Source organism: Gadus chalcogrammus, chromosome 18, assembly GCF_026213295.1.
Source record: "Gadus chalcogrammus isolate NIFS_2021 chromosome 18, NIFS_Gcha_1.0, whole genome shotgun sequence".
NCBI classification, from domain to species: Eukaryota; Metazoa; Chordata; class Actinopteri; order Gadiformes; family Gadidae; genus Gadus; species Gadus chalcogrammus.
Window position 1 is genome coordinate 7,540,641 of NC_079429.1, and position 14,229 is coordinate 7,554,869.

A 14,229-nucleotide genomic window follows, 5' to 3' on the forward strand; every position below is an offset into this window, starting at 1 on the left:
TATTTCAATTAATACAATTTATTTATTCATGAAATCAAGATCTGGTCTTCAAATCTTTTTTCCAAATATAGGTCGTATTACAATGGGGTTTGTGTTTATATTCGGACCAATACGGTACAGCGGACGCTCACATGACGTTAAGCATTTCCTGGTGCATAATGTGACGCTTCAGAACCTAAAATCCCGTTTCTCCCCGTTGATACGACAACACATAACCGGCGTTTTCAGAAATCTCCACTTTGGCTGGAGTTTTTAGAAATTATCTTTTTCTGTGATAAGACAGGGCCTCGGACAGGGGGTGTTGCAGCACCCCCAAAACCCCTACTTCCCGCGGTACTGGGTGTAATTTACAGCTGAATGTAGTGCCATGTTGTTAAACGAAAACCTACGCTAGCCTGGCTCGCTCTCGCGCATCTCTGTTCGCGCTCGTGCATGATTGCGCGTCCAGGTATTGGAATGGGTGGAGTCAGAGTCAGCGTTGAAGGAGAGGGGGTAGGACCATTTGAGTTGTGTATTTTCAAAATCTGCTGGCGTTTCGCAAATCGCGTACCCAACCTTTAAGAAAGAAACTAAATGAATGAGGGGAAAACAATGAAAGAAACACTGATAATGCTAAAAGTGAAAGGATTGGAGATAGTGTAGTGCAACCAGATTAACTTGATCACAAGAAGGGAACTACAATACAAAAACCTAACACCTAACCCTAACACTCTGCTATGGCAAATGCTACATTTATAAGACTACAAACCACTATGGACCACTATAGACCACTCGATACCAGGCCCCAATGATGACTGAATGGCCAACCATAACCATTCGGTTAAATGTAAACATTAGGTTAAAGTAGCAATCTCTAAGATTTCCGTTTCGTTCTCTTGGGCAGCACCTATGGCGATAGGCGGTAAGTGCAGGTGTGTTTTTGGACATCACTTTGCAGAGATCCAAACAGTGTCGCCTTTGTGACGTCTGTCAGACGGCAGATGGTTTACTGGCAACGCTGGCAGAGACAGCTTCACACACAAGTGAGTCGAGGAACACGTCTGTGATTGGAAAATGCAACAATAACTGTGCGACAACCAAGCACATTTTTAATCAGCGTTGTTTTCTGTACTTTTGTTCTTGTGGACTTGTGAGACATCATCAGTCACATCCCAAGTACTTCCATTCATATGTCTGCGTCTAGCAAAGTAAATACATTTGCCCTCGGATGTCTTCTTGCTCCGCCCATTTTATCGAGGAAGCATGGGGGGGGCTAAATTATTTTTTTGAATTTAAATTCAAACCTTGGTATTGAAGTTATATTTTCCCCGGGTGGTCCACTCCAGGCAAGGTATAACATTTGCCCATTGTAGTCCATCTTCGGAATATTGTAGTTTCATCACAGCAGGCCCACATTCATCCACCGTCGCATAATGACGTACACTAGAGTAGGTGCAGACGGATTCTCTCAACACCGCGGTTGTCTTTGCAGAGTCCATAACCCCAGCCATTGTGTTACCTCAGTCAGCGATAAGTGACACAGACATCTATTTACATGACAATGTTCTTCTGAGATTATTTGTTTAAAGGTGTTTTAATTTGATTGGCCTGTTGGGTTTTGTGGGAGGAACTCGGAATACTAATAATGTGTTAATTGCATCCCGGTTAATTTTTTTTCGTGTAATTGCTTAGGCATAAGCCTTGTCATTTGAATGGAATTGAATTTAGCCTATCCAAAAGTAAAATAAATGCATGGTTTACGCACAATTATTTCTAATTGAAATTCAGGAGCTATTTGGTCAAATCTATTTCTCTTATGTCCATTAATATATGTCTATAACGTGCAGTATTCATCGACAAATGATCAGAACCAGCGTTTCGACTCAGAACGCCACCCGGCCAGTCGAGCAGTTTGATACAGAGTTGTTGATTGGCCAGTACTGGATGACAATATAAGCTATGCACTGTGATTGGTGGAAGAGATATTCTGCTCATTTTTTCTCGCGATTGTTTCCCCGTGTGGGTTAATGGCTCCTCCTGCTAGATATTGAGACGGAGCTGGTACAGAGGAGCAATAAGGGGTAGCAGCAATAGTACGTAGAATAGCAATTACACCCTTAATATTAGCTGTTTTCCGTCGTAATTGTTTGGGTGGGTTTGGCTCAGAGACGGTGGGAGTATTAGTTTGGGTCGAGTGTTAAAATTAGACACAGGCGGTCGAGGAAAGCGTTGTATTTTTGAACGACCAACTCCCCAAATGAACTCCGTCAGAGCCACCAACAGAAGACCCAGGCGAGTGTCGAGGCCGCGCCCGGTGCAGCCCGAACGGAACAACGCCGAGCGAGGTAAGCCAGGTCCTGGTCAGTCAATGTCCGAGATGGAAAACGTGTCAGGCAGCGCTAGTATTTCCATGCGGGGGGGTTGTGCACGCCGGCCTCTTCCCTACAGCCAGGCACGGCGGGGGAGGCAGGAAAACTCGAGGCTTCTTGCTCTATGGCTCAGGCCAGGCCGCGCTTTGTTTGGCTTGAGTGATCGTGGCTAACGCCGAGAGCTAGCTCCCTGTGAGGTGAGATGGAGGTTGGGGGTTGTCTTCGCATACTGCTGCGTACCAAACTAGGTTGCCAGAATTAGGAGCCTGGGTTCAGGTGGACCTGAACCAGAGCCGAAGGACTGGACTGGACGTCCATTCGTAACCGGGCTCTTCATGTCTGTTCGGCCGGTGCATTCTCAGCTGTCACTAATGGTTTGGAGGGTGTAAATCCAATGCGATGCATTTGGACTGCCATTTTTGGGGTGTAACGTTAACAAAACACTGGCAGGGTAGTAGATCATGGTGGCTGGCAGTCTGGCTGGATGTGGTCAGACGTATAAGCTATGTTATACTGTGCATTTGTAGTTGACGCCATCGGGCCGTTTACACAAAATCGCCGTGTCCATCTTGTGTGTTTTAAGACACACACCATGTAGGAAACAGCCGTATGTGCCCAAAGCCCCTTCCCATGTTCCCAGTGCTTCCTATGTCTTCTATTTGTTTACACCGCAGATTTGCAAGATACGCAGTTGGGTTTTGAGCCATTAGCTACATGTCTCATCGACCGTGCTTGCGGCCCTTTTGGCTGCCTCCTTTATTTTGATTTCATTGTAAGCGAGATAGTCTTTAATTTGATCATATGCATGCAACCGATAGCCATTGACAAAAACAAAGTGGCCTTTATATCCTCCTTATAATTGCTGCTATCAAGCTGGTGGTCTGCGGGGCTACATCTGCCATTATCAATCAGAAACCTTTGTCTGTCTTGCCAAGTATCACCTTGCTGGGTTGCCTATGCCACATACATGCACTGTATGCGTCTTACTACAGCGCTATTCATCAATAAAGACTACATGTAAATTTCACCCACAGTGTGGGCTTTACAAAGTCTACTTAGCAAATATGAAATTGCTTTCAAGACATTAGTCATTTAATAATGATATTAATGCTAATGAGGTAATTATTAGCGAAGACAGCTTTCATGTATTGTGTTCTGTCATTTATGTTTTATTTTTAATAGCACGTGTGTTGCAGATATGTCTTTCTTGATGAAAGTGTATATAGTTATTCATATAAGGTATGCTACCTTCTCCCCCATAGTACTAAAAGATCTAGCATGCAAATATATATACTTGCATGAATCAGGTTCAGATTTTCATGTCCTTCTGTTTCTCCATCCTGTTGGCATGAAATCCTATGAATAGCTGATATCCATGTCTTGTAGGCTTAAGTGTATACGGCTTGCATTTGAGCATGTGTGATTGGTCCGCTTGCCCTGCTGTCCAGATGAAGAGGTCCCCGCTGCCGCCGCTGCCGCCGAGATGGCTGTCGAGGAGTCGGGTCCAGGAGCCCAGAACAGTCCCTACCAGCTCCGTCGCAAGTCCCTGGTGCCCAAGAGAACCGCTGCTGCCTCTGCCACTGCCTCCGCCTGCCCCAGCAAGAGCCCCATGGAGGTGAGCCTGACCTGAAGGGCTTGTGTTTGAAACATATTCCCTGGCCCTATGTTATCATCACTCATGCAAATAGTTATATAATCCCCCCTTGCGAGTGAGAAGTATTGGCCACAAAAGTAAAAACCTACATTGGGAATTTCGGAATGTGTATAGGGACACTCCATTCAAAAGATCGAGGATGCTTCAGAGTATACTCCATTGTGTTCTTCGTAGAATATGATGGAGTACAAAAAACTGGGTTTAGGCCATTGTCGAGAGTCTTCCTGGGTCCAAGAGGATGTGCAGTGTGGTGATGTAATGGGCCTCTAACCTCCTTTCCAGGGTGCTTCTACCTCGTCCACAGAGGCCTTCGGTCACCGAGCCAAGCGGGCAAGAGTGTCCGGTAAGAGCCACGACCTGCCAGGTGTGTGTCACAGCTTTTCGAAAATTACTGCCAGGCAACTGAGAGGAATGTATTGGCATGTTGTCACAAAACATTATCGTGTGTGTGTGTGTGTTTATTATTTCAGATTTGTTTGTTCGCTATCTCTTGTCAATTTTAAGCAAAATGGCAAGCTTTTTTTTTTTACCCACTGTTGAATAACAGTGTAATATGTTCTTTCCTGACCACCCATACAATAATTTGTGTGTGTCTGTGTGTGTGTGTAGCTGCCCCTGCAGAGCAGTATCTGCAGCAGAAGCTTCCAGATGAGGTGGTGTTGAAGATATTCTCCTATCTGCTGGAGCAGGACCTGTGCCAGGCGGCCTGCGTGTGCAAGAGATTCAGCCAGCTAGCAAACGACCCCATCCTCTGGTGAGCTGTCAGCTGGTCACATGTTGGCGTTACGTTGCCTTAATTTGGAGCAGGCTCCCCCCCCTGATTCCACTTAAAGAGGTGACTGCTTTCTGATTTATTTTTAGAAATGCATGCAACCTGATGTATACATCATATCTTTTATTAGGAAGCGGCTGTACATGGAGGTGTTTGAGTACACCAGGCCCATGATGCACCCAGAACCGGGCCGGTTTTACCAGGTCAGCCCTGAAGAACATGAGCACCCAAACCCCTGGAAGGAGAGCTTCCAGCAGCTGGTCAGTAGACATGCAGGCGTTATTCACTTATTATTTATTTGCTGTATTGTGTTACCGCATGCTGTTTTTATTGTCCTATCAAGGTTCCCCTTGCACTGATGTATTGTCTAATATTCAACATGTATTGTAGTCATTTACTCTTTAATTATACCGTCACATATTAGCTTGGTGCATTAGCACCGTCTGCAGACCAGCAGATGGTCAGACGGGTGTATTTATTGCTGATTGTTTTGGTTTGCAGTGAACAGTAGGGCATGTTCCTGACACCAATTAAAATCAAAATACTAGAAAATGTCATCATTAGCCGATGAGACAGCCACGCGCACTTGGCACAGGTTTAAGGGAATATAAACGATGCTTGCTGCCAAGCAACGTACTGTCTATATCAAAAATAATGAATCACACCACTAAAATTGTCCAGCCGATGGGTTATTTATACATGCTGGTTCGATGAAGTTTAATGTTCGTTCAGAGCATCCTGTGATCACGAATGTGGACTTTTGATTGTTGTGTTACAGTACAAAGGGGCTCACGTGAAGCCCGGTTTTGCCGAGCATTTCTACAGCAACCCAGGCAGATATAAAGGCCGGGAGAACATGCTGGTGAGTCTCCATGCGATAAGAAGGGGAATACACAGCAGGAACCACTTCTCCAGACACCCACCATTGGTTCAAGATTTTTGTGGGGGGAAACTGAAAGGTTTAAATTGTGAAAAAGCGTCTTTAATTGTTAAAATGGCGTCTATTCCCTTCCAGTACTACGACACCATCGAGGACGCTCTTGGCGGCGTGCAGGAGGCCCACTTTGACGGGCTTATCTTTGTCCACTCGGGTATCTACACGGACGAGTGGATATACATCGAGTCCCCCATCACCATGATTGGCGCAGGTGGGAACCAACAGCCCCACGGCTGCGACCCCAACACCTCCTGGTCCTCAAGTGTCACACAGTGGCATGTGGGCTTGATGGTGATACTGCTGCTGCTTTTGTGGTTGAAACTGGCGTTTGTGAGGCTCATCTCTTTCTTTCTGTCTGTCTGCTCCCAGCTCCCGGTAAGGTAGCAGACAAGGTGGTGATCGAGAACACCAGGGACTCTACGTTTGTCTTCATGGAGGGCTCAGAGGACGCCTATGTAGGCTACATGACCATCCGGGTAAGCAGTGACCACACCTCCCCCAGCTTGTCCCCTCCTATTTCTCTGTTCTACATTTAGCATCTTTTTTTTTTTTTTTTTTTTCGGTTGAAGGCCGATTTCTCTAGCTTGCTTCCTCTTCGTTGTACTTATAGGGTCATCGACATCATTTCAGGGGAAGGTCATTTGAAATACCCGTGTCTGCTTCTGATTAATATTAATATGGATATTGATCCGTGGACTGTCTTGAATTACAAGAAGTTTTTCTCATTGTTGTGGCATTGAAGAATCGACTGTCCTTGAATGTAGCTTTCTCAAACTAGGGGCAATTTTATTAATTTAAGTAGCCTCTTATATCTTATTGTTTATGATAAAAAACCATTCTGCAATGTGAATAATTTAGTAGTAACTCAGTAAGTCTGCCATGTTGCAATTCCAGCTATTATATGAGCTGGAATGAGTTAATTCAAATCGGTTAAATCTTTTATTTTTCCTACGTTCTTTTAAAATCCCTGACCTCTTTCCTGGTAGTATTAAAGGATGGACTTGTGGAGGTGTGGTGTGTAGTAACCCGTTGTTGTTAGACCATGGCTTTTGAACTTCTTTCATGACCTGAGCGTTTCCGATCAGGGACTAAATGGCTCGAGAAGCCCTGGCCCGTGTTTTACCTGATCTCCTCATCGTTCCCTCACCTCCGCAGTTTAACCCCGACGACAAGTCGGCCCAGCACCACAACGCCCACCACTGCCTGGAGATCACCGTCAACTGCAGTCCCAACATAGACCACTGCATCATCCGCTCCACCTGCACAGGTTAGTCTCTCTCGCTCTCATTATTATTTGGAGGATACATTTTTTGCTATGTGAACTTTTCTTACAGGGCTTTGATGTGTAATTTGTTAGCCGTCAATGTAAAACCTTTAAGTGGGCACTAAATCTGTCAAAAGTAAAGTCTTTTTTTTGCCGGAAAATATGTTGATCGTTGGCCAAATAATACCGATGCAATCCAAGTGGTGTAGAAGCAGAACCAACTGTAGAAAGTGTTACGGTTATGAATGGGACTATGTTAACATATACGGGTGTATTTGTGATTTCCCCCCCCCCCCCCCCCCCCCCCCCCCAGTGGGTTCAGCGGTGTGTGTGAGTGGCCAGGGGGCTTGTCCGACCATCAAACACTGCAACATCAGTGACTGTGAGAACGTGGGCCTGTACATCACGGATCATGCCCAGGTAAGAGGCAGTACAGTAAGGCACATAGAGGTCATGCAGTCAGGGGATTTGAAAGATGCTATTGTGCAGTTGGACAAACAAACTGTCTGTAGCGGGGGACCCTTCTGGTCAATTGACCCTTTACTGCAATTGACTGAATGGTATGGCAAAACTTCTGTTGTCTTCGGATGCTTTTTTAAATGTATCTTTAGGTCCATTGTTGAAATCCATTTTTTTGCGTACAGTAAAACATCATGTAGGGGTCACACCATCAATTGCACTACCTCCATATTAACATGCTGTCTGAGCAAAGAATGACCCCCCCCCCCCCCTCTCCGGAGTTCACCCTTGACCCCCCCCCCCTTGTGTGCGTTTCTAGGGCATCTACGAGGACAATGAGATCAGCAATAACGCCCTGGCGGGCATCTGGGTGAAAAACCACGGCAACCCCATCATACGACGCAACCACATCCACCACGGTCGAGACGTCGGCGTGTTCACCTTCGACCACGGCATGGTAAACTAAACGTCCACCCTCCCCCCCCTGAATCTAAGCCATACAAACCCCTGCTGACTGTTTAGCTTGGCGGTTTCCTCTGGGTCCCGCTCCTCCCCAGAGCTACTTTGAAAGGGGTGTTAGATCCTCAGGACCTTTTAGTTCATGCATTTTCCCTGGCTCGCTTCTTTTTAGTTGCCCTCTTCTATAAAGTAACTAACCTTATTATGGGTCATTTAAAAATACCTGTGTCTGCTTCTGATGAAGCTATATATTGATTGGCGGGCGGAATTGGAATTACAGAAGGATTTGTGTAGCATTGAAGTTCTGTCCTTTACTCTTAACTTTCTAAAACAAAGTATATTTTATGCAGCCCATCTTTCATCCACACAAAAGATTATAATTCTGTTCTACTGATGATCCATAAATACTTGAGATGTTAATCGCATAGTAGTAATGAGGCCAGTCAGTACCATGTTGGGGTGAACCTCTGTGATCTTCCATCGAGCTGCGTCTGGTCTCCTCCTCCCCAGGGCTACTTTGAGAGCTGCAACATCCACCGGAACCGCATCGCGGGCTTCGAGGTGAAGGCGTACGCCAACCCCACCGTGGTGCGCTGCGAGATCCACCACGGCCAGACGGGGGGCATCTACGTGCACGAGAAGGGCCGCGGGCAGTTCATCGAGAACAAGATCTACGCCAACAACTTTGCCGGAGTCTGGATCACCTCCAACAGTGACCCCACGATACGGTGAGAACACCATGCCCCCCCCCCCCCTCCCCCCTGTGAGCAGTGCTGTCTGGTGACAAGCCCGCGGTAGAGACCCTCTGCTGCAGACTGGTGAAGCACAACTTGAAACGTGCTGATCTTCTCACCCGCCCGTCAACATCAAAGCGTTGAGTAGCACGCAACGCCAGAAAATCGAACTTGATACTTCCACCAAGGTGTTAGTCTGATGTTATGTCGCTTGGCAGATGCCTGCTTAATGCAGTGGCATGTTTAAGCTGGTTGTCGGCGCTAACAGGCTGTTATTGCTGTAATGAGTGTATTTGTTTTTGTGTACGTGTTAATTTATGTGTTTTATCGGCCTCCAGGGGAAATGCTATATTCAACGGTAACCAGGGGGGCGTGTACATATTTGGAGACGGGCGGGGATTGATCGAGGGCAACGACATCTACGGGAACGCCCTCGCCGGGATCCAGATCCGGACCAACAGCTGTCCGATCGTACGGCAGAACAAGATCCACGACGGACAGCACGGCGGCATCTACGTGGTACGAGGAATGCACCGGCTGTTCTCCACACACTGTAGCCAGCGTCTCTGCCCTGGGAACTAATGGTCTTCATCTCATTGGAGGTCAAAGATTGGAAAGATAAATTTTTTTTTTTCTTTTTTGTCATTTTGTATGTTTTTTTCTTTTTTTAACAGCAAATGTTGTTGTTTTTAGCTGCCAATTCTATCAGCCCTTGGCTGCTGGTGTTAATTTATCTATAATATTGCTGTAGATGACCAGACCTGCTATGAAGAAGATCCAATTGGCTTCTCTCCGATATCATGAATATTCGTTTTTTTATTAATGTGTCCATAAAGACCCACGGAACAAGGTGAATGTCACCAGTGGGATCCCGAGGTGCATCATGTTGTCGTGGCGCTTACAGAAAGCTTTTGTTCACACACCGAAACCTGGTGCACTTACCCTGGCACCCTGGGCCCGACCTCTCCCTGGTGAAACCCCGCAGCGGGAAACATTAAACGGCCGCGTGTCGCGTTGTCTCCGCAGCACGAGAAGGGCCAGGGGGTGATCGAGGAGAACGAGGTCTACAGCAACACGCTGGCGGGGGTGTGGGTGACCACGGGCAGCACGCCAGTCCTGCGACGCAACCGCATCCACAGCGGCAAACAGGTACACACGCACGCACGCACACGCACGTGTTTGTGTTGTGGTTCAATGAACGGGACCCTATACCACAGATGTGTTCTTTCCTTCCTCATCCATGTCGTGATCGTCTCTCTGCTGTCTACCTCCTGTGTCAGGTGGGCGTGTATTTCTATGACAACGGCCACGGGGTGTTGGAGGACAATGACATCTACAACCACATGTACTCCGGAGTGCAGATAAGGTGTCAACTTCAATACTACCGCCGCCCTTGATCCCCTGCTCATCCATTGAACAGCCTGTCTCTATCTTTCCATGTATATTTATTGATCCACTTGGTCCTACTGAAAATACTCCCACCCTCCGCACTTCCAAATGAATTATCAAGCCTTTGATTTGGATGTGGCGCCAGTATTGTTTATTGTCTTTGGCGGACATTAAATTATACGTATCGTCGTTAAATGAAGATACTTATTGTTATACCCAGGTTTATTGTCTAACTGAATTGCGATAAGACGATACGCTCTTAAAATGATAACATATCGGAGGTTTGAAATGTCCATGTCCTTAATTGTAGTGAGCCTTGTGCTATTGGTTTAAGAAGGCTATTTCTAATTATTACGCATATTATGGTATTCATCGATCTCATGTGAAATGCCCCATGATTCTCAGGGTAATATTTTGTTTAATATAGTCCATTATCTAGATGCAATGTAGGGCGCTCATGTGAAATGTGCTTCTGGAAATATCCGTGAACCACTCAAAACCAACTGCCACCGTGCTTCAACAGAACGGGGAGCAACCCCAAGATCCGGCGCAACAAGATATGGGGCGGGCAGAACGGAGGCATTCTGGTCTACAACTCTGGTGCGTCCCCCAGCACCTCTCCCGTCGGCTCCTCCCTGCCCCTCTCCTCTCCCCCTAACCCTCCGTTCTCCGCCACAGGTCTGGGCTTCATCGAGGACAACGAGATCTTCGACAACGCCATGGCGGGCGTGTGGATCAAGACGGACAGCAACCCCACGCTGCGGCGCAACAAGATCCACGACGGCCGGGACGGGGGCATCTGCATCTTCAACGGCGGCCGAGGTACGTCCCCACTCCCGACATCAGCTAGCGTCAGACCAGCACAACTGGAGGCTCACTATGGACAAGGCTATTCATAACAGAATCGCTTTGTCACGGGTTAGCATGGAAGAATCCAAACCAAGCTTCGATACTGTGTGTGTGTGTGTGTGTGTGTGTGTGTGTGTGTGTGTGTGTGTGTGTGTGTGTGTGTGTGTGTGTGTGTGTGTGTGTGTGTGTGTGTGTGTGTGTGTGTGTGTGTGTGTGTGTGTGTGTGTTTCAAGTGGTGACACTGGGGGGTGTTTGTGTTTCCAGGTCTCCTGGAGGAGAACGACATCTTCAGGAACGCCCAGGCCGGTGTGCTGATCAGCACCAACAGCCATCCCATACTGCGCAAGAACCGCATCTTCGACGGCTTTGCAGCAGGTCGGTTTCATTCTGTAGTTGAGGGCCATATCCACAAGGGGCATTCCTGTGGTTAGTGAGGTCCCCCCTTCACTTTAGGCGTCTTTGAGTGTTATTAATTATTATTATTCTTCATGTTTAACCTCTGTTTTCCTTTTATTCCTAGTCTGTTTTACATAGTTTTGAATGATTAGGCCTACTATATGCTCTGTAAGGTGACCTTGGGTGTCTTGAAAGGCGCCTCTAAATTAAATGTATTATTATTATTATTATTATTCCTGGGGGGCTCCATTATGGAAAATATCACAATAAATGGTAAATGGTAAGTATTGAACGATTATTCAAACGATTATGTTTGAGTTTGAAGACATTCTCAAAATGTTCTCCCTGGTGCAACCCCGCAGCGGGAAACATTAAACGGAAAATAATGTACAAATTTGTATCCAGCTGTTCTGGATAATAAAAAGATTAAAAAAATAAATTAATAAAATCGTTTTAATTCTATTAGTTTGGAGATCGTTTGACCAAAGAATCAAAATCCCGAAGCCCTACCTTCAACGTACAAACCTCTTGGCCATGGCCTTAACTTATTATTATTTTTTTCCAGGTATTGAAATCACGAACCACGCGACGGCAACGCTGGAGGCAAACCAGATCTTCAACAACCGCTTCGGGGGTCTGTTCCTGGCCTCGGGGGTCAACGTCACCATGAAAGGTCTGTTTGGCCCTCCGCACCGGGCACAGGGGCAGGGCCCGCTGTGGAGCGCCCTCTCTAACCCGCCCCTCTCTCCCCTCCTCCACCATCAGATAACAAAATAATGAACAACCAGGACGCCATCGAGAAGGCGGTGAGCCGAGGGCAGTGTCTGTACAAGATCTCCAGCTACACCAGCTACCCCATGCACGACTTCTACAGGTACCCGCCCACACACACCGTGCTGCGCCGATCCATGCAGCTATTGTTATCTGTTTATTATTAATCTTTTGTATCTAATCTGCTGCATCTTAAATTCGTTGCACTTTCATTTGTCTTTGTCTTTATTTTCTCTAACGTGTGTATTTTATTACTTCATTTTTTTGTGCACTTTGTACAATGCATTTTTTTTACTTTGCCCTTGCTTTCTTTTTCTCCTATTTTATTTTATTTCATGATGTTTCTACGTTAAGCACGTTGAGTCTGTCTCGTTTATTTAAAGTGCTATACAAATAAAGTTTGCATTTCCTAATCTTCTTTAAATGTGCTTGTACTCTCTGTCCCAGGTGTCACACTTGCAACACGACAGACCGGAATGCGATCTGTGTCAACTGCATCAAGAAGTGCCACCAAGGCCACGATGTGGAGTTTATTAGGCATGATAGGTGAGTGCTGCTCTCGCTCCCCCGCCCTGCAGGCTGACTCCCTCTCTCCGTACTGATGCTGCTAGCAGCGGCCCTTCACATCGCAAGTGTGTGGCAGTGTGACGCAGAACCTCGCTCACTACCCCACCTTTGTTGGGTTCTCTCCTTGAAACCTACAGATGGTGCTATTTGTGATCTCTCTAAGCAAAATCAGTGTTCTTTTTTTCCTTTTATTAGACTTGGGGATTCCTGCTAGGTTGATAATGTCAGCTGTGATTAAATGATTGGTCTTTTAGAGATTAAGAATCTACTGTATGTAATCAACTTTTATTTCACAACAGACCGAAAGCAAAGCCCCACTTTAAACACATTAGGGACGGGCATTAGAAATATGCTAAAGCTACAAATGCTATGCTGCTTTCTGCTGGATTGGACGCAATCCACATGACTGTCCCTTTCCAATAAACCCTAGCTAACTAACATTGTCTCCAGCAGGCCAGCCATGCTTTACTGGTCATTTACTCCAATTCCCATTCTTGTTGTGTTTCAGTATTTCTTGGTTTCTATTTGCAACTGTACCTATAACAAGTGACGTGCATTCCCCTCTCCTAACTCCTCCTCCTCTCCCCGGGGCCTCCAGGTTTTTCTGTGACTGCGGCGCGGGGACGTTGTCAAACCCCTGCACGCTGGCGGGGGAGCCCACGCACGACACGGACACTCTGTACGACTCGGCGCCGCCCATCGAGTCCAACACACTGCAACACAACTGAGCCAAGGCCCGCAGTACAACGCACGCACACACACACACACAGACACGCACACACACGCACACACGACTCTCTGCACCATCCACACGTCACAGAGCCATAGCATCCATCCATCCATCTCCACAGGACCCACACAGAGACCGGGAGACACGCACACATGAACATGGTTTGCATACAACACACGTGGACGTCGGCCCGCGGCCGCGTGGACCCACGGAGAGACTCTGCGCTAGCGGCGCTCTCAGACCGGGCCCCGGGCGGCCGTGGCTGCGGATTGGCCAGTGGGTGGAGGTGGTGGTGGTGGTGGAGATGGGGGGGGGGGTGGTTGTAGTAGTGGTGGTGGCGGTGCTGCAGTGGCAGTAGCCTACCCCTAGAGGGAGCCAGAGAAGCGCAAGAGGATTACACTTGATTTGGATGCTCGCTGAATGGCCACATGAGATTTCTCCCCTCGCGCCAAGACATTTTCCGAATGCAGTCGCCGGTGCCCAGAGACGCAGTGGAGAGGCGATGCAGTATCGACCGCTTCGGGGGGTGGGGGGAGAGGACGTAGAAAGGATCCACACACAACCCACCTGCTCCGCGTCTCCCATCCCCCCCTTTGTTCCCCCCCCCCCCCCCCCCCCAGCCCGCTTTCCGGAGGCGCACTGTTCGCTTCTCAAGAACTGCCATGAAGAGGTTTCCTGCCTCCTCTCAGCTGCTGTCCTCATTGGTTGCCCTGGCAGTTGGTGTGTGTGTGTGTGTGTGTGTGTGTGTGTGTGTGTGTGTGTGTGTGTGTGTGTGTGTGTGTGTGTGTGTGTGTGTGTGTGTGTGTGTGTGTGTGTGTCGGAGCACTTGGGCTTTTTTTTTTTTAATTGTTATTCCGATCAATGGATTTGATTTTAAATGCTTTCTCATGTAGTTTTGTA

At 47.2% G+C, this 14,229-nt stretch overlaps 1 protein-coding gene across 2 annotated transcripts; it reads left to right on the plus strand.

Annotated features, from left to right (window-relative positions):
- The first annotated feature begins 1,993 nt into the window (after positions 1-1,993).
- Positions 1,994-13,634, plus strand: fbxo11b (F-box protein 11b). 2 transcript variants are annotated; one of them, XM_056576849.1, is made up of 22 exons: positions 1,994-2,324; positions 3,797-3,963; positions 4,285-4,345; positions 4,612-4,756; positions 4,905-5,034; positions 5,553-5,636; positions 5,790-5,922; positions 6,081-6,187; positions 6,867-6,978; positions 7,289-7,395; positions 7,754-7,891; positions 8,404-8,621; positions 8,966-9,146; positions 9,654-9,776; positions 9,908-9,993; positions 10,540-10,616; positions 10,695-10,838; positions 11,130-11,240; positions 11,827-11,934; positions 12,027-12,135; positions 12,480-12,578; positions 13,198-13,634. In XM_056576849.1, the coding sequence occupies exons 1-22, from the start codon at positions 2,237-2,239 to the stop codon at positions 13,325-13,327; spliced, it is 2,658 nt and encodes an 885-aa protein (XP_056432824.1). In that variant the 5' UTR covers positions 1,994-2,236; the 3' UTR covers positions 13,328-13,634. The 2 variants fall into 2 exon arrangements, with proteins under 2 accessions (XP_056432824.1, XP_056432823.1); XM_056576848.1 differs by having other exon boundaries at positions 1,995-2,324; positions 4,285-4,366; positions 13,198-13,633.
- Positions 13,635-14,229: the final 595 nt, after the last annotated feature.

Coding starts and splice junctions, on each gene's coding strand:
- fbxo11b (XM_056576848.1), top strand. CDS start 2,237: ATGAACTCCGTCAGAGCCACCAACAGAAGACCCAGGCGAGTGTCGAGG. Junction 5,637..5,789: donor AAGGCCGGGAGAACATGCTG/GTGAGTCTCCAT, acceptor ATTCCCTTCCAG/TACTACGACACCATCGAGGA. Junction 7,892..8,403: donor TCACCTTCGACCACGGCATG/GTAAACTAAACG, acceptor CCTCCTCCCCAG/GGCTACTTTGAGAGCTGCAA.